Source organism: Polypterus senegalus, chromosome 13 (assembly GCF_016835505.1).
Source record: "Polypterus senegalus isolate Bchr_013 chromosome 13, ASM1683550v1, whole genome shotgun sequence".
Taxonomy (NCBI): Eukaryota; Metazoa; Chordata; class Cladistia; order Polypteriformes; family Polypteridae; genus Polypterus; species Polypterus senegalus.
The window spans coordinates 124,761,891-124,786,211 of record NC_053166.1 but is presented as its reverse complement, the minus strand read 5'-3'; the positions used below and the strand labels follow the sequence as shown (position 1 = coordinate 124,786,211).

At 39.2% G+C, this 24,321-nt stretch overlaps 1 protein-coding gene and 1 long non-coding RNA gene across 3 annotated transcripts; one reads left to right on the top strand and one right to left on the bottom strand.

The window, feature by feature from the left end:
• Positions 1-1,204: 1,204 nt before the first annotated feature.
• Positions 1,205-9,633, top strand: LOC120542871. Of its 2 annotated transcripts, none has more exons than XR_005636247.1 (3): positions 1,205-2,473; positions 6,541-6,661; positions 9,594-9,633. It is a non-coding gene; the product is annotated as an uncharacterized LOC120542871 (long non-coding RNA). The 2 variants fall into 2 exon arrangements; XR_005636248.1 differs by lacking the exon at positions 9,594-9,633 and adding an exon at positions 6,766-7,202.
• Positions 9,634-21,358: 11,725 nt separating this feature from the next.
• Positions 21,359-23,591, bottom strand: rmi2 (RecQ mediated genome instability 2). The gene is made up of 2 exons (XM_039775860.1): positions 23,186-23,591; positions 21,359-21,826 (listed from the first exon to the last, which is right to left on the bottom strand). The coding sequence occupies exons 1-2, from the start codon at positions 23,496-23,498 to the stop codon at positions 21,678-21,680; spliced, it is 462 nt and encodes a 153-aa protein (XP_039631794.1). The 5' UTR covers positions 23,499-23,591; the 3' UTR covers positions 21,359-21,677.
• Positions 23,592-24,321: the final 730 nt, after the last annotated feature.

The following is a 24,321-nucleotide window of genomic DNA, read 5'->3' as shown; positions in this document are numbered from 1 at the left end:
AGTGCCTGAGCCGCACGAGTGACATCTTCATTGTGTTATTGTAGGCTAACACAGCGCTAGGATTAGTGACTTCCACATTTCTCCTAACATGAACATTGACAGTTGCTGCTTTATGAATGGTGATTAGGGGGATAAAAATTTTCTTGTCTTTCTACAATTATTTTACCTTTTTTGTCACAAAGCTATTCACACCAAGGTGAACCTTCGTGGGACCAAATTCACCATTCATATTGTGGCGGTTGAATTGCAAAGTATTGTTTGCATCAGTTACACTATGACTGATTCACAGTTTTAGTTTATTCCAAAACTGGCCTTACAGCTTCTCATTTGGAACACCATTATGTTTTGGTTAAATATGTATGAGTTACCTTAGAGTGGCAAAACACAAATACAAATACTGTACTCATGCTTTTTTGCAGCATAATGTTGTTTTATCCACTAGATGGCAGCAGAATACTGCCCAGAGTAAACATCACCCCATGTCTGATTCAGACTTAACTGCACTTACATTGAATTCCGAGCCTGAGTCACACTTGTGATTAACGCCAAGTAGGTTAAGTGCATAGCTGGTTAATTTCTACATAAACACAATAAATTTGGCATTTGGATAAGCACAAAGCCCATTGTGTAATTTCCCACCGAACTCTGAGATCTTTGAAAGGAAGGCACTTTAAAATGTTTTTATATATTACAGAAATGCTCCTCAAGTCCTCAAGACTGATCACTATTTCTTCTGGAATAGAAGTAGGTGGGAGGTGAGGAAAATTGGGCAGATTTTGTTTAGCAAAGTTATATTTGGAGGTAGTGAAAGAACTGTGTTGATGGAAAGTTAAATTTGGAGTGTAATTGTTCATAGGATGTGAAGAAGTTATCTATGTGCAAATCTCTAAGTTATTTAATCCCGTATGTTTTCCAAACATTAAAAACTGTATACGTCTGAGAGGCTGGAAAAAAGTGGTTATCATGCAGAAGTGCCACAAATAAAAGCTTCTGTGTCTTCAAGTACCTCCTACATTAGTTATAGATTATGAGTGAATGGAACACAATTGGGTTGTTAGTATATTGGCGATCACTTGCACTTATTGGGGTACAAAGCAAGGAATATAAAGAAGTACTGCAGGATTTTATTTCTATTGCGGACCAAGCCCTTGTATGTTCATCTCTTTGTGTCAATGTCCAGGTTTTTACGGTATAGCTTGTATATTTGCCAGTGAGTAATAAAATTCAAAGTTAAGTGAAGCCATGCCATCTTCTGCCTTAGGTTATTGTAGGGTCAGCCTTTAGATGCGTGGATGTTTTGAATTTCCAAATAAATAAGGTTATGATTGAATCTAACTTCTTAAAAAATTATTTATTAATGTATATTGGAATGCTTTAAAATAGAAAAAGAAGCTTAGGAAAGATATGTTTAGGGAGTGAGAAGGCTGAGTTTTTTTTAATATGCTGTTTTTCTTTTGTGTTTTCAGGAGCACTTTTGTGAGGAAGAAAGTAGCATGGCGCTTAAAAGAAACTCTGCACAAAATATTCTGCAGGAGCAGTGGGGTCTGTATCGAAGGAGTGACACTTCATAGGAGTGACATAGCAAAGGATTGATATAAATACTGTATTAAAGGAGTGACATTTTATTGGAGTGACATAATGAGTCGCCTACCACACACAACTGAAAGTACGCTTGCCAAAAAAATCGTTGTCGCTTCACCTACCACACACAACTGAAAGTACGCTCGCCAAAAAACTTGTTGTCGCCTCACCTACCACTTGGATGGTTGGTTGGATGGTGTCACTTCTTTGAAATTTATATCTGAGGTTTCACTCCTTTGTTATGTCACTCCTACGACATGTCACTCCTTTCAATAGGACCAGAGCAGCGACAGCCACAGAAAAGCCAGAGATAGCTGAGAAAGTGGCCAGGCACTGAACGAGGATCGGCTAGAAGGTGACAGCTGTAGAGACTATGGCCTTAATAAAACATGCGACAGTCTTGGCCCAGGTCATCTCAAAGATGAGATCAGCCTTCAAGTACAGGCAGCATTTAATCCTTGATGCAGAGAAGTCGACTACAGCACTTGAAGTGTGTCCATGATTTCTGGATGTGAAAGTTTATCAATCTAACACGTACCCTTTGAGACATTTTACACTTTAATATTTGACCCCACTTTTTTGTACTTTACTGTATATATCTTTATGTTAAGGTTGTCACTATGTATATTTAATATTTCTTAGTGTGATGCATGACTGAACATAATCTTGTCATTGCCTTAAACCTACAGTCCAAACTTATGTCTAGTACTTTTTTTTCCAATACTGTGAGGTTCTTCAAGACTTTGAATTGCTTTTTGGAATGGAGACTTCATCCAAGCTTCTGGATATGTGGGTCACATTCTTCAAGACCAAAATCAGAAAGCCAAGAACGTTACTCAGATTTATTGCTGAGCTCACTTATCCAGTCTGCCAAGAATATTCATGATCCAAGGTAAATATGACAAAGCTATGTCTAAAATGTTACAGTTTATATTATTCATTTGCCTTGAGTTGACTTGGTGTACTTCCAACATTGTCTGAAAATGCATAAATCAATTTCATAAGCTGGATTGTTCAAATCCAGGCAGCCACTTAGTAAAATCTTTTTCTGAAGCACAACATGTATGCTTTTATTTATTTTTTTTATTTTTTTATTTATTTTTTTTTTATTATTTATTAATTTTATTACAATCAATACATAGCAATCAAGTTTTTACAAAAAAAAAGAATTATGCTAAGAACAGATCGATCCCCACCCTGAGAGAGAGAGCAAGCCAAACGGTGTAAAATTTAAGGCTTGTAAAAATACCTAAAATAAATTCTCTGTGCTTTATAAACTTATTTTAAAATATTACTGATTAGATCCTGCCATGTTTTGAAAAAAGTCTGCACAGATCCTCTAACTGAGTATTTGATTTTTTCCAATTTTAAATAATATAACACATCAGTTTCCCACTGACTTAAAGAGGAGAGTTTGGGTTCTTCCAGTTTATCAGAATAAGTCTGCATGCCAACAGTGTAGTGAATGCAATCACAATTTGTTTGTCTTTCTCCACTTTAAGACCCTCTGGAAGAACCCCAAACACAGCTGTTAATGGGTTAGGAGGGATTGTGAGTCCAAGACTGTCTGAGAGGTAATTAAAAATTTTTGTCCAGAATAATGTTAATTTGGAGCAGGCCCAGAACATGTGACCTAGTGAGGCTGGGACTTGGCTGCAACGTTCGCAGGTTGGATCATGCCCTGGAAACATTTTGGAGAGTTTTAGTCGAGACAGATGTGCTTGATATATAATTTTGAGTTGTATAATTGTATGCTTTGCGCATATGGAGCTTGAGTGAATTCTCTGCATTGCTACTTTCCACTCCTTTTCTGATATATTAATTGAGAGGTCATTTTCCCAGTGTCCTCTTGGATCTTTGAAAGGAAGGGATTGTAAAAGGATTTTATATATTGTAGAGATGGAGTCTAACTCCTTGAAATTGAGCAAAAATTTTTCCAGCGTGGATGAGGGTGCAAGATGAGGAAAATCTGGAAGGTTCTGTTTAACAAAGTTCCTGATTTGAAGATAGTGAAAGAAATTTGTAGCTGGAATGTTAAATTTGGAATGTAATTGTTCATAGGATGCAAAGACGTTGTCTATATAAAGATCTCTAAGCAAGTTAATTCCAAATTTTTCCAGATATTAAAACTGCATATGTTTGTGAGGGTTGAAAGAGGTGGTTCTTTTGCAGGGGTGCCACAGAAAGAAGCTTCTCCGTCTTAAAATGCTTTCTACATTGGTTCCAGATTCTAAGTGAGTGGAGCACAATTGGGTTATTAGTGTATTGCCGATAGCGTGTGTTTATTGGAGCACAAAGCAAGGAATACAAAGAAGTACTGCAGGATTTTACTTCTATTGCGGTCCATGCCTGTGTATGTTCTTCTATTTGTGTCCAGGTTCTTATCGCCTGTATATTTGCCCAGTAATAAAACTGGAAGTTAGGTAGAGCCATGCCGCCTTCTGCCTTTTGTCTTTGTAGGGTCGCTCTTTTGATGCGTGGATGTTTAGAATTCCAAATAAATGAGGTTATTGTTGAATCTAATTGCTTAAAGAACGATTTATTAATGTATATTGGTATGTTTTGAAATAAAAAAAGGAGCTTAGGAAGAATATTCATCTTAACAGTGTTAATTCTTCCAGCTAGTGTGAGATGAAGGGTTGACCATCTATGCAAGTCTTGTTTAATTTTTTCCATGCAGACACGAAATTTTGTTGATATAGAACTTTATGTTTACTTGTGATGTTTACCTCGAGGTATTTAAACTGTTCTGCAATGATAAAAGGAAGGGTGTCTAATCTAATATTATATGCTTGCGAATTCACCGGAAAGAGTACACTTTTATTCAGATTAATTCTGAGACCAGAGAGCTTTTGAAATTCTGTGAGTGCTGCTAAGACTGCAGGCACAGAATTTTCTGGGTCCGATATATACAGTACCATGTCATCTGCATATAATGAGATTTTCTGTTCCAGTCCTTCTCTGCTAATCCCCTTTATCTGATCAGTATTTCGACAATGTATTGCCAGTGGTTCAATGGCAATTGCAAACAGCAGTGGTGACAAAGGGCATCCTTGTCTTGTGCCACGTTCTAGTTTAAAGTAGTCTGAGCAAATGTTATTGATGCAAACTGAAGCTTCTGGGTTAGTATACAGTAATTTAATCCATGCACAAATGTTCGGGCCAAACCCAAACTTCTCCAAAATAGTAAAAAGGTACAGTAATCCCTCCTCGATCGCGGGGGTTGCGTTCCAGACCCCCCCGCGATAGGTGAAAATCCGCGAAGTAGAAACCATATGTTTGTGTGGTTATTTTTATATATTTTAAGCCCTTATAAACTCTCCCACCCTGTTAACATTATTAGAGCCCTCTAGACATGAAATAACACCCTTTAGTCAAACGTTTAAACTGTGCTCCATGACAAGACAGAGATGACAGTTCTTTCTCACAATTAAAAGAAAGCAAACATATCTTATCTTCAAAGGAGCGCCATCATAAAGGAGCGCGTCAGGAGCAGAGAATGTCAGAGAGAGCTCGCAAAGAAAAGCAAACAATCAAAAATCAATACATGCTTTTAAGTATACAGAAGCACCGCGATAAAGCGGCATTTTGTAGAGGAGCGTCCGTGTCCTCTGTGCAAACAGCCCCTCTGCTCACACCCCCTCCGTCAGGCAGAGAGAGTGAGAAAGATAGAGAGAAGCAAACAAGCATAGCGCGGGAAGCATATCTTATAGCATTGAGGAGTTTTAGTTAATATTCAATACATGCTCTGATTGGGTAGCTTCTAAGCCATCCGCCAATAGCGTCCCTTGTATGAAATCAACTGGGCAATCAAACTGAGGAAGCATGTAACCTAAATTAAAAGACCCATTGTCCGCAGAAAGCGGCGAACCAGTGAAAAATCTGTGATATATGTTTAGATGTGCTTACATTTAAAATCCAGCGATAGAGTGAAACCGCGAAAGTCAAAGCGCGATATAGCGAGGGATTACTGTATTTCCATTCAATCATGTCGAATGCTTTTTCTGCATCCAATGATAATAATATTTCTGGGGTGTTTGATTTAGTTGGTGAATATATTACATTAAACAGGCGTCGAAGATTTGAAGATAAGTGTCGGCCCCTAATAAATCCAGTTTGGTCTTGTGATATTACTGAGGGGAGCACTTTCTCCATCCTTCTAGCTATGATTTTAGAGAGTATTTTAACGTCGTTATTCAGAAGTGAAATTGGTCTGTATGATGCACATTGTAATAAGTCCTTATTTTGTTTTGGAAAGACAGTGATTAGTGCTTGGCGAAAGGTTTGTGGAAGAGATTGGTTATCTCTGGCTTCTGTAAATGTTGCTAATAGGAGGGGAGCTAGCTGAGCGGAGAATTTCTTGTAAAACTCTGCAGGGTAGCCGTCAGGGCCTGCTGCTTTTCCACCTTGGAGTGACTTTATAGCATCCAGTAATTCTGATAATGACAGAGGTTTATCGAGCTCCTCCACACTAAAAGCGTCAATTTGTGGTATCTGTAATTTATCCAGAAATGCATTAGATTGTATATTGTCTTCTTTAAACTCAGTAGTATATAGGGATTTATAGTAGTCTCTAAAAGTGTACATTATATTTTTGTGTTCGATGATTTTATCTCCGTTCGTGTTAGTAATTACCGAGATTGCGTTGCGTACATCTTGCTTGTGGATTTGTTGCGCTAAAACATGTATGGTTTTAAATGTGTGATTGTTGTTTTCCCCTCTCCGCAATGTGTGAGTGACATGGCATCAATCCTGCTGCTTCTATATCTGTTTCCACCTCCACAAAACAGAGGGCTGAAAAGAAAAGTGTCCATGAAGCTGTTGACATTTGTTGTCAAATTTCACAAGGTCAGCATCTAAGAAGGTGTTCTTGAGAAGTGTACTTCAGAGTCTAAATGTATGTGTTGCTAACCATGAATTGTTTTATTGTTTATTTATTTATTTTCATACATGCCATAGCCTTGAAGAGCACATCAATCACACTGAGGAGCGACAGTCCTATCTTCTGGCAGCAGGAACTGCAAAGAACAGCATCCGTGACTTCTACATTGTACTGGATGGTCAGCTCTTTCCTTGTCAGGTGAGGTCTTCCCTGTCAGTTTTTGGTGAACTTTTTAAAATACATTCTGTGTTTGGCATCTCTTATGATGAGTCATTTGACAAAGCATCTACACTGTAATATAGACCACCATTTAGAAGTGGAGGTGGCTGAAGAAAGAGAAATGGAGAAGAAAAGAATAAAGAATGAAAGAAAGAAAGGAAGGAAGGAAAAGAGGCTGAACTTTATTGTGAGGAATAGTGCTGTTGTTGCTGATTTGTGCACTGTACTGAAAGAAAGCAAAAGAAGAAATTAAAAGCATGGGCCTTTAGGACTTGTGTCTCTGTGTCTGTCTGTGTTGGGGCTGATCTTCCATAGTGTGTTGAGAGATTTTGTTCCTTTTCATGCTTTCTGAAATCATCTTTTAAAAATTGCATGTTTGTAGTGACCCACCACTTCTAAATGAAAATTCTTTTCCTCCGATTTGCAGGCCAGAGCCCCCAGCTGATATTGCTCTGCCCGAGTGGCCTTTAGATAGTCCTGTGACGATGTGGGTTCTGGCTCCACGCTCCCTTTGATGTTTGGGAACCCTTGAACCCAACACCGTCGATAATGTTACCGAGTGAGCTAGTCAGTGGAGGCAAATTACTGAGCAAGGGGAAGGTAGAAAGTGCAAAAGTGCTTTTATTAAAAACCAACAACAACAGTGTTCAAATAAATAGTGCAGTTCTTCACAGTACTTCATTAAATAAATAATCCATAAAAGAACGTGGGAGTAAAACTAATATATAGAAAAAAACAATCCTTAAAATCGGAGGTTAAAATCTTCTCTTGGAAGCAGTTTTAAAAAAACAACAAATCCGGTGCTCTTCTGTTAGCGTCTCACCTGCTAATCCCGTTTGGGCCAAGCAGCAGGCAAGACGCTCTCTGCAGCTGCCCTCCTGAAACACACGCATGAGACTGGAGACCTCCCGAACCCTGGCTCCGGTATGGCACTCATCCCAGCCTCGGAGAACTTGGTTTCCAACCAACGGCCAGGTCGCCCACGTTGGGGATTCCAGCACCAAGTCTCCCGACTTCCGCTGCCTTTCAATGGCCTCTCTGCGGCCAGTCGCCTTCCCTGGTCACTCCCGCTACATGATCGCTCAGCGGGAGCGACATCAACACAAACACCTGGGTGTCGGCCTAACACCCAGCTTCCACGCAGCTGTCCACGACCGCTCATTCGCCGCCGTCCGCTCGCTCTTCGCGGCTCTCTCTCTCTTTCACCGACCTGCTTCCTCTCCTGCTCCCGGTAACCTCCGTCCTCTCCTTTTTTTCTCTCTCTCCAATTCTTTTTTCTCTCCGATCGTTTTCCACCTTTAAAACCGACTCGCGCTTCTTTTTAAAATGACGAGGGCCACAGCAGCTGCAGCATTAGCCACGGGACAATCATGAATGTGGGCAGTTCCTCACCTGTGCACTAGGTGAGAAACGCCCACACCCTACGGATCGTCCCGCGGCCCACTATGGCCCAACGTCCCCTCACTAAGCCGCGAGCACATCGATTATTTATTTAAAATGAATGGCCTTTTCTCAACGAGCTGTGGACCCATAACACCACAAGTCCACAAACATCAAATAAAGTTATTTAGACCAAAGCTTAGCACCCAAGAAATGTGGTGCATCTGCAATTGCAAAACTTATTGATTGTGGTGTTGCCACTAATGTCATAAAATCAGAAACATGCAGATGTAAAGGAAGAAGTGTTATGTCTGCTTCCAGCTGATTGTGGGTTAAGATTCAAGGTACAGGAATACTTTGATAATCGTGACAACCCTTTTTCAAATTTTAGCACAGAGAGCAAGTGGAATAAATATCAGTGACAAGGGGGTTATGGTGGAACCTGTTGAGGTACCTTAATGTGTGAGATACGACTCGAGAAGGGATTGGAGTTGAGGAAATTATGATGAAGTTCCTGTGACTGACAAGTTAGTATTTGTGCCACTGTTTGAAACTCTAAAATTCATCTTTTCTAATCTGCAAGTTCTTGGAATATACTGTGACGCCCTGTTAAGAAACCAAGTCAAGTCAAGCTGGGGATCAGGCACTGGAAGAGCACATTGGCGCACCCACTACACTATGAAACAACTTGGGATCCTGGTTTACAACCCCCCAGGCAGACATGAGGTCCAATCCCACCCTTCGGAAATGACCCTCTATCTGCCGCAGCCAGGTATTACGTGGGCCTGGTATTACCCCTTGGCCTGGTCTGGCCACTCAGGTCCCCAGCAATGAGGATCTTACGAGTTGGATCATTTCTTTGGCCGTAGTGCCATAACTGGCGCTCCCTCACAATGCAGCTAATGTGCCTCATTCGGGACTCCATGAGCAACCGCTCATTCGACACAAAGTCAAACCAACGGTACCCAAGGATTATCCGGAGAGTCACAGTACCAAAGGAGTCCAGTTTTCGTCTCAGGTCACTGGATAGCAGCCATGTCTTACAACCATATAGCAAAACAGGAAGCACAAGGACTCTGGTCTCAGGACTCTCGAATATCGGCAGAGTGTTAAGAAACTGGTGTATTTAAAGATTTTTGTGATGGCAGTTACTTTAGAAATTACCCCCATTTCTCCAAAGAAAAATTGACTCTTCAAATCCAACTATTTTATGATGAGTTTGAAACGGCAAATTCTTTAGGCTCAAAACAAGGCATCCACAAGATTAGAAGTATAGTATTTATTGTTTTAAGAAACCTGTAATCTTAGAAAGGTAATGCTTTAAGTTAGTAGGTTTTGCTTAATTTAAATAGAGTATCATTTTCTTTCATAGCTATAGATTATGGTATAACTGTTTACCCCCTGTAAGTTAACATGAGGTAGACCTTTCCAGTGTCACACATGTGTGAGTAGGAGGCAGCTAAAGGGTCTGAGTAAGTGTAATGAAACATCTGACCAGGGGGCGGCGGAGTGCACTGACTGTCTTTCTCAGTTCCCTACAGACCTTTCCCAGGAAATCCTGCAAGGTTCCAGTGCCTCAGAAGATGTCACTTCCGAAGCCGGCCCCATTTGATGATGTCACTTCCGGAGCCGTCCCCTGTGATGACGTCACTTCTGAAGCCGGCCCCTTTGAGGACATCACTTCTGGTTCCGGTCCCTTTGCTGACATCATTTCCTTTCCAGACCTTGAAAGCCTACATCTTGGGCTACTATAGCCAGTTCAATCAATCAATCAATCAACATTTATTTATATAGCACATATTCATACAAAAAAATGTAGCTCAAAGTGCTTCACAAAATGAATAGAAAAATAGAAGACACAATTAAAAATAAACATAGGTCAACATTAATTAACATAGAATAAGTAAGGTCCGATGGCCAGGGTGGACAGAAAAAACAAAAAAAAAACTACAAAGGCTGGAGAAAAAAAAAAAAAAATCTGTAGGGGTTCCAGACCACGAGACCGCCCAGTCCCCTCTAGGAAATCTACCTAACATAAGTCAAACAGTCCTCTTTGTATTTAGGGTTTTCATGGAAGGACCTGATGATGATGGTCACATAGACTTCTGGCTTTCAGTCCATCAATGTTGGTGCATCATGATGCTTTGAGTAGGTGCTGGTGGCGCAGGCCGCCACCACAAAGAAACCGGAAAAAGAAACAGAAGAGAGAGTTGGGGTCAGTATGGATTTTAGAGCCACTATGAATAGTTATTATGATGAATTGAACATACAATAGGCCCTAGTAGGCACGCAAGAAGCCAGCTGCAATAGAGAATCAGCAAAGATGGCAAAAAGGCATTGCTGCCAAGGTCAGAGATGATGTAATGTATGGAAAATAGCAAAATATATTCTAGCATAAATAAGTTTAGAAAATTCTACTAGCATTTAACCTTAGTGCAGAAATTAAATGTAAATCAAGCATGCCAAGCAAATGATGAAATAAAGGCACATGCCATACGGTGGAACCTTGGTTCACGAACGTCTCAGAACACGTACAAATTGGTTTAAGACCAAAAAATTCTCCAAACTTTTGCATCTGTTTATGACCACTGACTCGGTATACGAACAAGCCAGCTTTCCTTTCGGTTTGTGCACGCTGATGATTTCCGCACGTGTTCATTATCTCCCTGTGCAGCGAGAGAGTGAGACACACACACACACACACACACAGACAGACAGACAGGCGCGAGAGAGTCTCTCTCTCTCTCACACACACACACACACACACACACACACACGGACGCGCAAACGGGAGAGATGCGCGCAAGAGAGACAGACGGCTGGACGCATAAGGCTTGTTTTTAAAGAGACAGAATCGAGCATTGTTTTAACCTTGTGCATTTAATGAAGACTTTTTTCTATTGGATTTTAACTTCCACTTCACTTCTGTTTACAGTGATTGGTTCATAGCGTTGCAATGTTACTTTTCTTGGTGGTTTATTAAATTACAGATTTTTCAAATGTTCATTGTTTTCCCTATGCTTAAAACTCATTAAAAAAAGTGTTTTTAGCGAGCGGTTCGAAGCGCTACAGCGTGAACTTTTACAGTGTTAGTTTTCTCTGTTGTTCAAGGTTTTCTCAGTGTTATTCTGTGTTTTTACATTTAGTTTATTATTACACTGTGCATTCTATGGTATAATTAACTATATTTGTGCTTAAAAATCTTTAAAAAAACCTATTTACATACAGTTAGTACAGTCTGGAATGGATTAATTGTATTTACATACAATCCTATGGGGGGATTTACTTCGGTTCATGACAAATCGGTTTACGACCAGAGTTTTGAAACGAATTATGGTCGTGAACCGAGGTTCCACTGTATTTCTTTTTAAATTAAAGCTTAGCTTTGGCCACCAAATAGACTAGGAAGGGAAAATGACGAGAGGAAGCCCATAAAAGGTAGAAAGGCCTTGGCCAGAGAAAAGCAAAAGCAGAAACTTAATGGACAATAGACAGTGGAATAACAGGCCAGCTGCAGGGAAAGTCAAGAGATAATGATGGTTCCCATAAGCATAAGTTTTGAGTTTTGAACTGTTCTGGGCTCAACCTCATTTGGCTGAATTGGGTTGAGTCCGTGTTGTTGTTTGCCTATCCTGAGTCCTAATAGCCTTCATTTTCAGGTAAAAAACCTTCTGGTGACAATTTTTCGCCACGACACAGCCAACACTTGACCAAGCACCAATCCATCACAGTGTCTACTCACACCCACACTTATGCCTGGCATATTTAGAACCTCCAAATAATCAAGCATTCACTCCTGTGAAATGTGTAGTTTGGATATTTTCTTCTGTGCTTAAGTCAAGCCTGCATCCATTTACACATCACTGTCTAACTCCATTTCCCTTTTAGGATAGAAAGGTTCACTCAGCTGTTGCTTTGCTAAACTTGCACCTAGTTGGGGACTTCATCAGAATAGCATAAAAGGACCACTTCTGAAACAGTCTGCACCTTCTAAATGGCACATACTTAAAGGCCCTAGTAATACAGCACCTACCCTATCTTGGTACCCTCAACTCGTAGGTTACAGAACCATTCTCTGCTTTCCACCTCCACCAAAAAAAGCTGCTCCACTTGCAGGATTTTACCACACCAGATTGTACAGGTTATTTTATTTTTTCTGAAATGTATTAGTGTATTGGTATAAAAGGTGGGGTCTTAAAATCTATGTCTGGAGATATGGAGTTTTTTGTTTTAGCTGATTTTCTTACTTAGAAACCAAATGAATGTATACTTCTTCTTTATTTTAGATTTCCCACATCTTAGGTTTTACAACATTTAATTGTTTGTTTTACTCTTACACAGGAATTAGAGACTTTTTTCCAACAGCCAGTAACAAATCAGAAGCAAATACTAATTTGGCCACATTTGACCTATGTGTGTTCATGAAGTATCTGTTTTAATGAAATATTTATAAAGATATATAAAAGAATCATTAACTCAATGAGAAATAGTAATGCACTTCAATTCACAAAATATGAAGTTCTCAGAAAAGGAAAATTCTCATTATTAGAAATGTCTGTGTCTCATAATTGGATCAATAACAAATAATATAATTAAGTAGAACATTTCATAACCAGCAAGGATCAGCTTCCGATTCTGATGTTGAGCAAAAATCTCTTGCTGATGTTGAAGTTGAGCAGCCCCTACTGAATTGGATTTGTGACCCTTTATATCTACTGTAGTGTTTTTATCATTTAAGTGCCTCTTTTGGCTACTGTGCATTATTAGGTTGGAAGAAACCCACTCTAGTAAATAAAAAAAACATTCTGTAGTAACTTGCACAAATCAAAGAAGAAGGAAACAGGTCTAGATTATTATTTCAGAGCTTTAGTTATTTAGATGTAAAATAAGAAACACTTAGTACTGATAACATGACAATAACATAACTTTAGGCAACATTCACGCTGTAGCTGAATTACGATTAGATGAATATGACACAGATCATATCTTTTTAGAAAAGTATAAACCACAAAAAACACATGGAATCTTTTGTATGTGGTATTAAATCCAAAAAAGATACATGGAAGTTGAACCCGTGTTTGCATGCTAGAGATGGTACCACCTGAAATGTTATATTATATTTCTTCACTGTTTATGGAAATTTAATTATACTTGACAAGTGTGTCTATGGGTCTTTGTTTGAAGAAAAACATTCTAACATTTGTGCAAAAGTTTACCATAACACTTGTGTCTCTGTATTCTTGTTGAAGAATTTATTTTAAAGAAATTGCTGGGATCCACTGTACAAGTTCCCTTCCTAAATTGAAAAACTACGATCATGTCATCTTTTAATCTCCGTTTGCCTAAACTGAATGTCTCCTCATAGCTCATTATTTCTCAGTCCTGGAGTCTGCTTAATCACTCTTCTCTAGACTTTCTCTAGTGATACCAAGTCTTTTTTTGTAATATGGAGATGAATATATCTGTATATAGTACTCTAGGCAAAGCTTCACAAGTGCGTTTTACTCTGCCAAGGACAGTCCTAAGCCTGGCTGAAAAAGGAGGGTAATCACTGTGCCATGGTGACCAGAACTGGGAAACTAGGGAAAATAGGCTGGAAACCAAATGGATATGAATAAAAAATAAATTATCAACTAATACTGCTGCATCTGGGGGAGCTGATGCATTGGCATGGGGAACCCGAGGTGCTGGCAAGAAGAGGACTATTGGTCAAAGAAGAAACAAATTTATACAACTGAATCTGGAACTTTATATTGCTGCGTCAAACCTTCAAACTGGGCACCATGTTGGTCAGAAGGAAATTATTGCTCAAGAACTGTTGGCTTACAAAATCACTATTGCGGCAATATCAAAATTACACCTCACTAGATCTGGATCACTCAACATCCAATCACGATTGTCTGACAACTGGATGATTCATTTTTACTCCAGCAGCAATAAGCGGGAAGGTGGTGTCAGCTTCATGGTACATAATTGGGTGGTCAGAAGTGTGATCTCCTTCCAACCTATCACCAGTGGGCAGGTGACAATCACTATCAATGGTACAATCAAAACACATATCCTCTATGCGCTCACAGAGATAATTTCTGGAGGAGTCGAAGGACGAATTCTAAGACAAACTCAGACAGACACTGGACTTGATTTCCCCAAACAGAGATCATTATTCTAGTAGTTGATTTCAATGCCCACACCAGTGCAGACAGATCCGGATGGGAGGAAGCGATGGGCAACTTCAGCATTGGGAAAGTGAATGACAGCGGACTGCGTCTTTTGTCCTTTGTCTTATTAAACAACCTTACTGTTAGCAACAGCTTCTTTCGTCATCCCCAGGAGCAGCAACTTAAGTGGAGGAACCCATCCAGTACATATGCAGTTGTTCTGGACTACATCCTGATCATCTCCTGCTTCTGATCATTGCTCCAAGATGTTCAAGAAATGTGGGGACCAGACTGTGGCTCTGACCACTATATCCTTTGCGCCAAACTCTGGCTACAATTAAAATGGGTGAGACCAAAAACCCACCCCTCTGACATGAGAGATTGGGCATGACTGATAGACACATCCGCCAGCTAGTTATTCTAGATTGCTCTATCCAACAAGTCTGTAGTGCTCGATCCTTCCAATGACGTCAATGTAGAAGAAAGGCACATATCATCATCGATGCCCGCTGATATGGCACCGTTCACAGCCTTGGATCACGAACGAATGCCTCGACCTGGTGATAGAAAGGTATCGAAGAGTGAACCAACAAATTAGACAGATAATGAAAGCCGATCGCGAAGAATACTAGAACAAAATCGCAGTCAACCTCAAGGAAACAGCATCTCAGAATGAATATCGCTTCCTGTATCAAACTATCAGATGGCTGAGTGACGGAAGCAAGAATATTAACGATAACATCAGGAAACAGATGGAACCTTTGTAAAGTCGTCCAGTGAACACCTGCAGAGGTGGAAGGAATTCTTCTAAGAGCTGCTAAACCATGATCCACCACCAGGACCACCGTCAGAGCCGCGGCCCATCATTCTGCCTGATCTACCATTTCCTGACATCAAGCCGACAAATGGTAAAGTGGCTCTTGCCATAAAGTCATTGAAACATAGTAAAGCACCTGGAGTAAATCAAATCACTGCTGAAATGATCACGGGCTGGCAGCGATATCCTGTGTGATCAAATTCACCTACTGCTGAGGACGATTTAGAATACGGAGTGCATCCTAACTACTACATGGAAGAAGGCTATCATTATCCTAATCTTGAAGAAAGGTGATAACTGTGAGTGTAAAGCTACCATAGCATTAGCCCCCTTTCCATCGTTGGCAAGGCCTTTATGCAGGTTATTCAATCAAGGCTCCAGAAATATTGAGAGCAGATAAGCCGTGGAGAACAACCTGGCTTTAGACCAAACTGTGGAGGTTGCAACCAAATCTTGATTCATCAACTTATGGAGGAAAGAATCAGATGTAGTACGTGGACATTTATTATCTTTATCGACTTCAAGTCTGCCTTTGACTGCATCCACTGGCCAGTACTCTGGTGAAATTGGAGGCCAAGCATGTACCTGAGAAGATCATTCACATCCTATTATCATATGATGGCTCGGCAAGTTGTGTGCGAATCTGAAATTAACTGTCTGAAGAATTCCCTGTGCAAACAGGTTTTCTGCAAGGAGATGTCATCTTTCCTCTAGTATTCAACACATCAATTGAAACTATCATGAGAAAAGCATTTTCTGGAAAAGCGGGTGTCTAGTATGATGATCAAAACTACGTGACAGACTTGATGTTCCCAGACGATAGTGCCTTTTTCACCGAGACGGACACTGATGCCACTGATACACTATACACCATCTCCCAAACCGCATGGTATGAAGATCAAGCCAGCTAAGACCAAAGTCCTTACCACTGATTCTAATGATCCTCCTATACAGATCTGAAACTTAGACTTAAGCTCAAAGTCTTCGAAATGTGCTGTCTATGCCTGATGGGCATCTCCTTTGGTGATTGGCTTCGAAATGACACCATACTAGCATGACAGTAGAAGTGGAAATCCGCAAAAGGCACCAACACTGTTTTGGATGCATCTGCAGAATGGACTACAACCGGACACTGTTTAAACTCTAATAGTGAGAATGAAATAATAATAATAATAATAATAATAATAATAATAATAATACATTTTATTTATACAAGGCGCCTTTCAGAGAACTCAAGGACACCGAACAAACAGATAAATAAATAAATAAATACAAAACACAATTATAAACAACTTAAAACATCAGAAAATCTAAAAATTAAAACCAAACAAAACCACTATAATTAGGAGGAAGAAGAAAAAGCCATTTTAAACAAATGTGTTTTAAGTTTACATTTGAAAGATGAATATGATTTGATATTTGGAGATCCGCAGGTAATGAGTTCCAGTGCTTGGGAGCAGAACGGCTGAAAGCTCTGCTCCCCATGGTGGTTAGACGGGAGGGAGGAACGGTCAGATGGGTGGAGGAAGAGGATCTAAGGTTACGGGATGGAATGGCAACATGTAGAAGGTCAGACAGATATGGAGGTGCGAGGTTATGGATGGCCTTAAAAGTTAGTAGCAGAATCTTAAAATCAATACGAAACTTGATCGGAGCCAATGAAGCTGCTGCAAGACCGGAGTAATATGGTGAAAAGATGGGATTCCAGTGATGATACGTGCTGCAGAATTCTGGACTAACTGAAGCTTGTGAAGAGATTTATTAGGGAGACCAAAAGGAGTGAATTGCAGTAGTCCAGTCGAGAAGTGACAAGACTATGAACAAGAATGGCAGTAGTATGAGGAGTGAGGGAGGGACGAATGCGATTAATATTACGTAAGTGGAAGTAAGCAGACCGGGTGATGTTATTAATGTGACATTGGAAAGATAGAGTACTGTCGAGGATGACACCCAGACTCTTGACCTGAGATGATGGGGAAACAACAGAGTTATCAATAATAAAAGAAAGATTATTGGTTTTGGATAATGATGATTTTGAACCAATGAGGAGAACCTCAGTTTTGTCACTGTTTAATTTAAGAAAATTTGAAGAGAACCAGGATTTAATTTCAGAAATGCAATCAATAAGTGAGGGTGGTGGAAAAGAGGAGGTGGGTTTACCAGCAAGGTAGAGCTGGGTGTCATCAGCATAACAGTGAAAATTAATGTTATATTTGCGAAAAATATTGCCAAGGGAAGAAGGTAAATAATAAAAAGAAAAGGCCCCAGGACAGAGCCTTGGGGCACACCAGAAGTAACAGCGGTGGGTTGGGATGTGAAAGTTTTAAGCTGTATGAACTGAGTGCGGCCTGAAAGGTAAGATCTAAACCAATCAAGTGGAGTGTGAGTAATGCCAATCAAAGATAATCTATTAAGGAGAGTGGTATGACAAATAGTATCAAAGGCCGCACTCAGATCAAGAAGGATGAGAATAGTGATTAGACCAGAATCAGCAGCCATTAGTAATTTTAACAAGTGCTGTTTCTGTACTATGAAGGGGGCGAAAACCAGACTGGAACTTCTCATATAGATTATTGTGAGACAAGTGGGTGTGAAGTTGGATAGCTACTATTTTTTCAAGAATTTTGGAGATAAAGGGCAAGTTAGAAATGGGGAAAATTATTGAAATTAGTAGGATCACAACCAGGTTTTTAGTATTGGGGTTATAGCAGCAGTTTTGAAAGATGAGGGAATAATACCAGTAGTAAGAGAAGAGTGAATGATGGCAGAAATAAGAGGGACTAGAGAGGGAGGCAGGCTTTAACCAAAACTGTAGGCAGGGGGTCCAGCTGACAAGTAGATGACTTGGATTTGCAGATGAGATCTGAGATTTCAGAGGAAGTGGGAAGCTGGAAAGAAGAGAAAGAGTGAATAGGTGAGTGTAGTTCAGAAGAAATACAGAAAGGATCTGGACCAAGGTGCTGATGTATCTTTTGGATTTTCTCATTGAAAAAGACATAAGAGAATTACAGAAGGCAGTTGAGTGAAGGTGAGATGGTAAAGAGTCTGGAGGTTGTGTAACATTATTAAGTAAAGAAAACAAAGACTTGGTGTTACCTGTATTACTAGTAATTAACTGAGTGTAATAATTAGATTTGGTTTGAGCTATACAATCCTTGTAGTAGAGTAGATGATTTTTATACATCTCTTTGTGGACAAAGAGTCTGGTTTTTTTAAACAACCTTTCAAGTTGCCTGCCTTTAGCTTTCAGAAGCAAGTTCAGGCGTAAACCAGGGGCAGAAAAGGAAAAGAAACAGATCTGGTTTTAGCGGAGCCAGAGAATTAAGAATACCATTAAGACAAGTGTCATAATATGAGACCAGTTCTATGGGAGAGGATAAATTATAAAAGTCCATTTGAATCAATTCTAGAAGACAGCAAATTCAAGTTGATATTCTTAATGTTACGAAAGGCTATGAGACGTGGAAGCTTAGGAACAGAAAAGGTAAGTTTAGCGTTGAATGAGAGGAGAAAGTGGTCGGTTATAGTGAGTTCATCTGCTGTAAGATCAAAAGGAACAACACCAGAGCAGCAAATCAGGTCCAAGATATGTCCTTTACAATGGGTAGGAACATCAGTGTGCTGCTGGTATCCAAAACTCTCCAGGCAAGATAAAAAGTCTCTAGTGAGAGGGATATTGATATTGTCCAGATGTATATTAAAATCCCCCAGCAGAATTATATTTGGAGTAATTACAGATAGATTGGTAAGGAAAGTAGCAAGATCGTTCAAAAAATTGTTGTTAGACTTAGGAGGACGGTAGACAGTTGTAATGATGGTTGGAACTGGCCCAGACAGTTGACACACAGTCGATTCAAAAGAGCTAACAGCAGGAGCAGGCAACGGCAGGACTTTCCACTTCTCGCGATAAATTATCGCGACACCTCCTCCACGGCCAGATGCACGGGGTTGACAAGTGTAAACAAACCCCGGGGGGGTGCATTCATTAAGTTGTGAAAAGTCTTGAGGTTGCTGCCAAGTCTCAGTTAAACAGAGAAAGTCAAACTTACGGTCAATGAGGAGATCCTGAATGAGATGTCCCTTGCTCGTAAGTGAGCGGAATATAGCACCGACAGCAAAGGCACAGACTGGAGAAGACGCAGTCGAAGCAGCTCAGCAGCTGGGTACTGGAGGAGGCCAGTCGCAGGTTGAATAACGTGCGATAGAAGACTCCAAACAAACAACCAAGCAAAAATCCTACCAGTCCACATTGTAGGCGAGGAGGCCGCAAGTAGCTCAGACGTGCAGAGAATAAACCGGTAAGTTTCAAACGAAACGGAGGTTAGGCTGAAGCTAAATGCAGACACAGCATATAGTATATAGCATATAGCCACGCAGAGATGTCAGCAATATGGCAAAAGAAATACCATCAAAATCACTAGTCTTAACAAAATCAATATTCTAGTTACCGGCGAGCAGCGGCGACCAGTCCCGCCAGCGTTCACTCAACCGGAAGTCAGACTTAGAAGGTGCAAAAGAAAGCACTGAAAAAGATATGGATAAAACAAACTGACAACAATCTAAAGAACCATTGTATTAGCCTTCTGGACACCAAAGCCATCGCATTGGACCTTCCAGCTTGGAAAAAAACAAGAAGGTTCCCCTGCGACACCAACAGCAGTGTACTGATTACAGAGGAAACCCCGACCTGTCACCAGCTAAGAACAAGACAGAGAGACAAAGATCACTAGTGTGTTATATAACTTAAGCATAACTTCACTTGACTTGTACTTTACACATTGTGCTGTATAACCTAACATTTTATTTGCCTTAATGTAGATAGTAAAATATGACTCCTAGATACTTCTCATAAGGTGTACTTTCAAGTTTCAGACCTCCCATTGTGTATGAAATTTAACTTTTCTACTTCCTATATGTTATGCCTTATATGTAATTACATTATATTTCATTTGTAATGAAAATGCCCAAGTCTATATGCTGTCCAGGTACTTCTTTAATAATTTAGCTGATTCTCCATTATCTGCAACTCCACAGTTGGATATCTTTTGCAAACACCTTGTTGATTACATTTTTAACAAGTTTGCTTATGTACTGTATATTAAAAAAAGTAGTATCTCCAGCAGTTATCCCCAAGGAACATCACTTTTAACATCATCCAATTCTGAAAAAGTTCCTCTCACCATAACCCTTTGCTTCCTGTGTTTAAGCCAATTTTGTATACAATATGCTTTGAATTTCCAGGTCAGTTTTATCACTAACCTTTCATTCAGTACTTTCTCAAAAAGCCTTCTGAAAAGCAATGTATATCATATGACAGACAACCCTCTTATTGTATGCTTTGGTTGCTTCCTCACAGAATTCCAGCATTAGCAAAACACAACCTTCTCCATCTGAATCCAACCTATTCATTAATAATCCTGTTCTCAACTTGTATTGATCAATATTTTCCTTAATAATTGATTCTGTTGTCAGTAATGCATATTTAGTATATTTGCCTAGGTTATTTGGATTAGTCCAAATTTTAGAAAAATAATGCGTCAAGGATTTATATTCAGTTACGTACTGACTATTTAAACCCTCATGGGCAGTCAAACATGCCTATGACTTTCTGATATCGTCAGATCACTGTTTTGCATTCAGTTACCTCACATTTAACCCACACAAGTCCTGTCTTCTTTCTCTCCTGTGTCCACAGGTTACTCTGTACAGATACAAGCGTGGTAATTGCACACAAAGCAATGGCTATAATTTTCCATTTTCTGTTTCTCTTTCTTGTCATCATGGGCTGATAAATTTATCGAAGACTTGTACTGAAAACCATGCGAAGTAGTGCAGAAGCCAACATTCTGTTGGTATTCATGGTTGTCTATTAGGTCACATTTGTCTTATTTATTTGCTCTATTAGTTTTGAGCATGTGGGCCACAATCAGGATAGATATTTACTCTCATTGGATTTCAAAATTAAATCTAAATTGTCATATGCAAAAATCAGAAGTGTGTCACTTTTAGCTCTAGCTATGTAATCATTGATGTACCACCAGGAAAGGTAGGTCTCATGTTTCTTTGCTAAAAAAACCCAAAGGTAGGTAGCAAAAGTGCATTACAATAGTATTGAAATTCACAGAAAATAAAATATCAGTATACAAATTTGTTTCTTGCAAAACTATGCATGTGTCTTATTTTCATAATTCTAAAGTTCAATTTAATCTAAAACTATTCTATAGTTAAATTTACAGTATTTGTTAAAATGACATCTATTATATGAAGTTATAATTACAGCTTTATTTTGCATCAACACAGAAATTACAAAATATCTTATACAATAAAGAAAGGCCATACAGAATATTACAAATTTTACTATTATTACAGTGCAATATTTAAATTAGAAAAAGGAAACAGTTCAAAACTTTCAAAAAAATTATATCGCCACATTCTTTGGAGGTCTCACAGTAAAAATGAAGCTATTGCAATAATAACATTCTGAAAATCATAACTCCGTTCACACAAAATGTAGATGTTAAAATGTCTAATTAAAAAAACACCAAATACCCACTCAATTTGTAATACTTTACTGAAACTGCAAATGTCTCTAACGTTACACCTGTATCTAGAATCCTTACATGTATCACTAACATTGTGATCATGGAAGAATTTCTTGCAAATCTTCAACCTCCAATTGCCAGAGTCTTCTGTGCATTGGATTTTCTGAGAGTCCTGTTATCTTTATAGCGCGGAGTACTGGTTCTGGGGAACAGGACTGTATTGAGCCAATGACCATCACATAGTTCCCTAAACCAGAGGACAGAACATCAAGAGGATAAAAGCAAAAACATAACGATCAGTTTAAGACAACCATTCAGAAAAAAATGACTAAATCAAAGACTTCAGTGTCTTTACTAAATGACACTGGACAAAATAGTGTAAGCTTTTCAGAAACAATACTGTTGAATGTAATATACAGAACTTCAAAATTAATGTTATGAAACAGAACTTTCTTCATATGTCACTGAAAATGGAGATTTTAAATTCCTACATTACAAGATAGAATAAATTGAAACTGAAAGAAGCTACTCAATATGCAATATTTAATGTAGCTCTTATACAAATATATGAGTACATATGTATATACTCTGTACATACGCATACAAAAATTTACACCCATCCAGATTAACTTTACATAATTTATATGCTACATAACGGATATTTCTCAGGAAAGGAAACTAAAGTAACTTTCTGCATCACGTAAAAAGCAGGACTAAAACTGTAGGATTATAAAATGGAAAAAACACATACTTCTAATGCAAGTGTAAATTTTAAAAATTACTAAATACATAATTAGTGCTTATAATGGGACAAGTTTAAATACACAAGAAAACAAAGTACTGTAGTTTTAAACCGGTTTATGTAAATGGAAACGAACAATATGATTAAATTTATCCTGGTATTATCTCTACTGACATATATGGTATATTCATAAACTTGCAACACGGTACAGTTTTTAAAACATGAAAAGCACAAACCTTCACAGAATGTTAACTTTGATATAACCTTTGGACCGATGCCACAGTTAGCTATTGAGCTATACAGCTAAAGTTCACATTTCTTTTTATGCGTACGTTGCACAATGCAATTCTTATTTACATGTTTTTATTTGATAGCAATATAATACCTAACGTACCAAACTCAGTTCCATAATTAGCGTTATGTAGTTAGAATGTAAAAATGCGATCACCTTGTATTGTACAGTGAATAAGAAAATAAAATAAAAATGATAACCTCTTTGACGTTATCAGTAACATGACTGAAGCTCAAAAAAAGGCTACACCGGTACCTTGGGGTACTCGTAAAGCAGAGAGTTATACTGTATCGCCAGTGTAGTTGATAAGAGTAATTAACAACAGGCTGGAACATGATCTATTAAACTTCCATATACAGTATGCGTTCCACGCGTCGATTATGTGCATCTTACTTGTACATCACTGCGCTGACTGTTAATCAGTCACTAATACTACGTTAGGAAATTCTCAATGCACTTCAAATTCAAGCGCCTCAGTCAACCCTCTGTAGTGTTTTAGACTTTGCACATTCTCCGTTTGTACCATTATTCGTATATGGACTTCAAAACAAATTAAAGGAACGAACTCATACCTTTGAAGAGGCACGGTTGTCCCTTCGGAACATTGCGCGCTCCAATGACAGCGAAGGTGCCTGTCTCGTCCTGCAGTCTAACGGTGGTGTGCTGTTCGTCAGTCACGTCCAACACTGTGCCCTGCATCCACACCACGTTCAGCCCTAGTTGGTCACTTCTTCCTCCGCCCCACCGTCTGATGAAGCAGACGTGGCTACTTTCTTGACCCGAGCTAGGAAAGCTCTCTCTAAGCTGACTAGAGAGCACTTTTACTGGAGGCTTCTGACACGCTCCTCCAGGCGAAAGTGCAAAGCTTTCATTGACAGCATTCATGCCGAAACAGTGGCAAACCTAGGCAGGAGATCTTTCTCTGTAGCAGCCTATGCACTTCCGACATCCTGTGCAAATTGTTTTGGCGCTTAGCAGAGTTGCCCAATCGTCGCGTAGATGGGCGGGGCTTGCAGCTGCAACCTCTCGTTAACGTCACCAGACAAATTTTCACTGTGCGGAGGTGAGTTTAGGTTCGTAGGAATTGAGGAATTGATTTTGATTTTCTCCATTTTATTTGTCCAGCATGAGAAATGTATACTTCAGAATAAATATGCAAAACCTTAGTATGCTTTTTAAAACGAATTTGATTCATTTTCCTAACATGCAGCTGCTGTGACTTTACCATAGGCTTCCGGGGCGTCAATATATAATACGACAACAACAACAACATTTATTTATATAGCAGATTTTCATACAAAAAAATGTAGCTCAAAGTGCTTTACAAAATGAAGAATAGAAAAATAGAAGACACAATAAAAAATAAACATAAGTCAATTAATTAACAATGAATAAGTAAGGTCCGATGGCCAGGGTGGACAGAAAAAAACAAAAAAAACTCCAGAAGCTGGAGAAAAAAAAAAAAATCTGTAGGGATTCCACACCAAGAGACCGCCCAGTCCCCTCTGGGCAAACTACTACAACTAATATGTTTATAATTGAAACAAACAAATAACATTGACAAGATAACACGACACCATGTGAATACTTACAAGGCATATGATGGCCTGGCAACTGAGCGATTACAGTTAGTTGCCAATGGCACATGACAAGCCTACAAGTTGGGTTTAACTATGCGATGAAGTTCTTTTTGTGAACCTTGCTTTTT

Bases quoted from the DNA above. Each gene is read 5' to 3' on its own strand.
- rmi2 (XM_039775860.1), bottom strand. From the start codon at position 23,498: ATGAATGCTGTCAATGAAAGCTTTGCACTTTCGCCTGGAGGAGCGTGT. The intron at 21,827-23,185 runs GTATGAGTTCGT...CCTCTGGTTTAG, and splicing joins ACAACCGTGCCTCTTCAAAG to GGAACTATGTGATGGTCATT.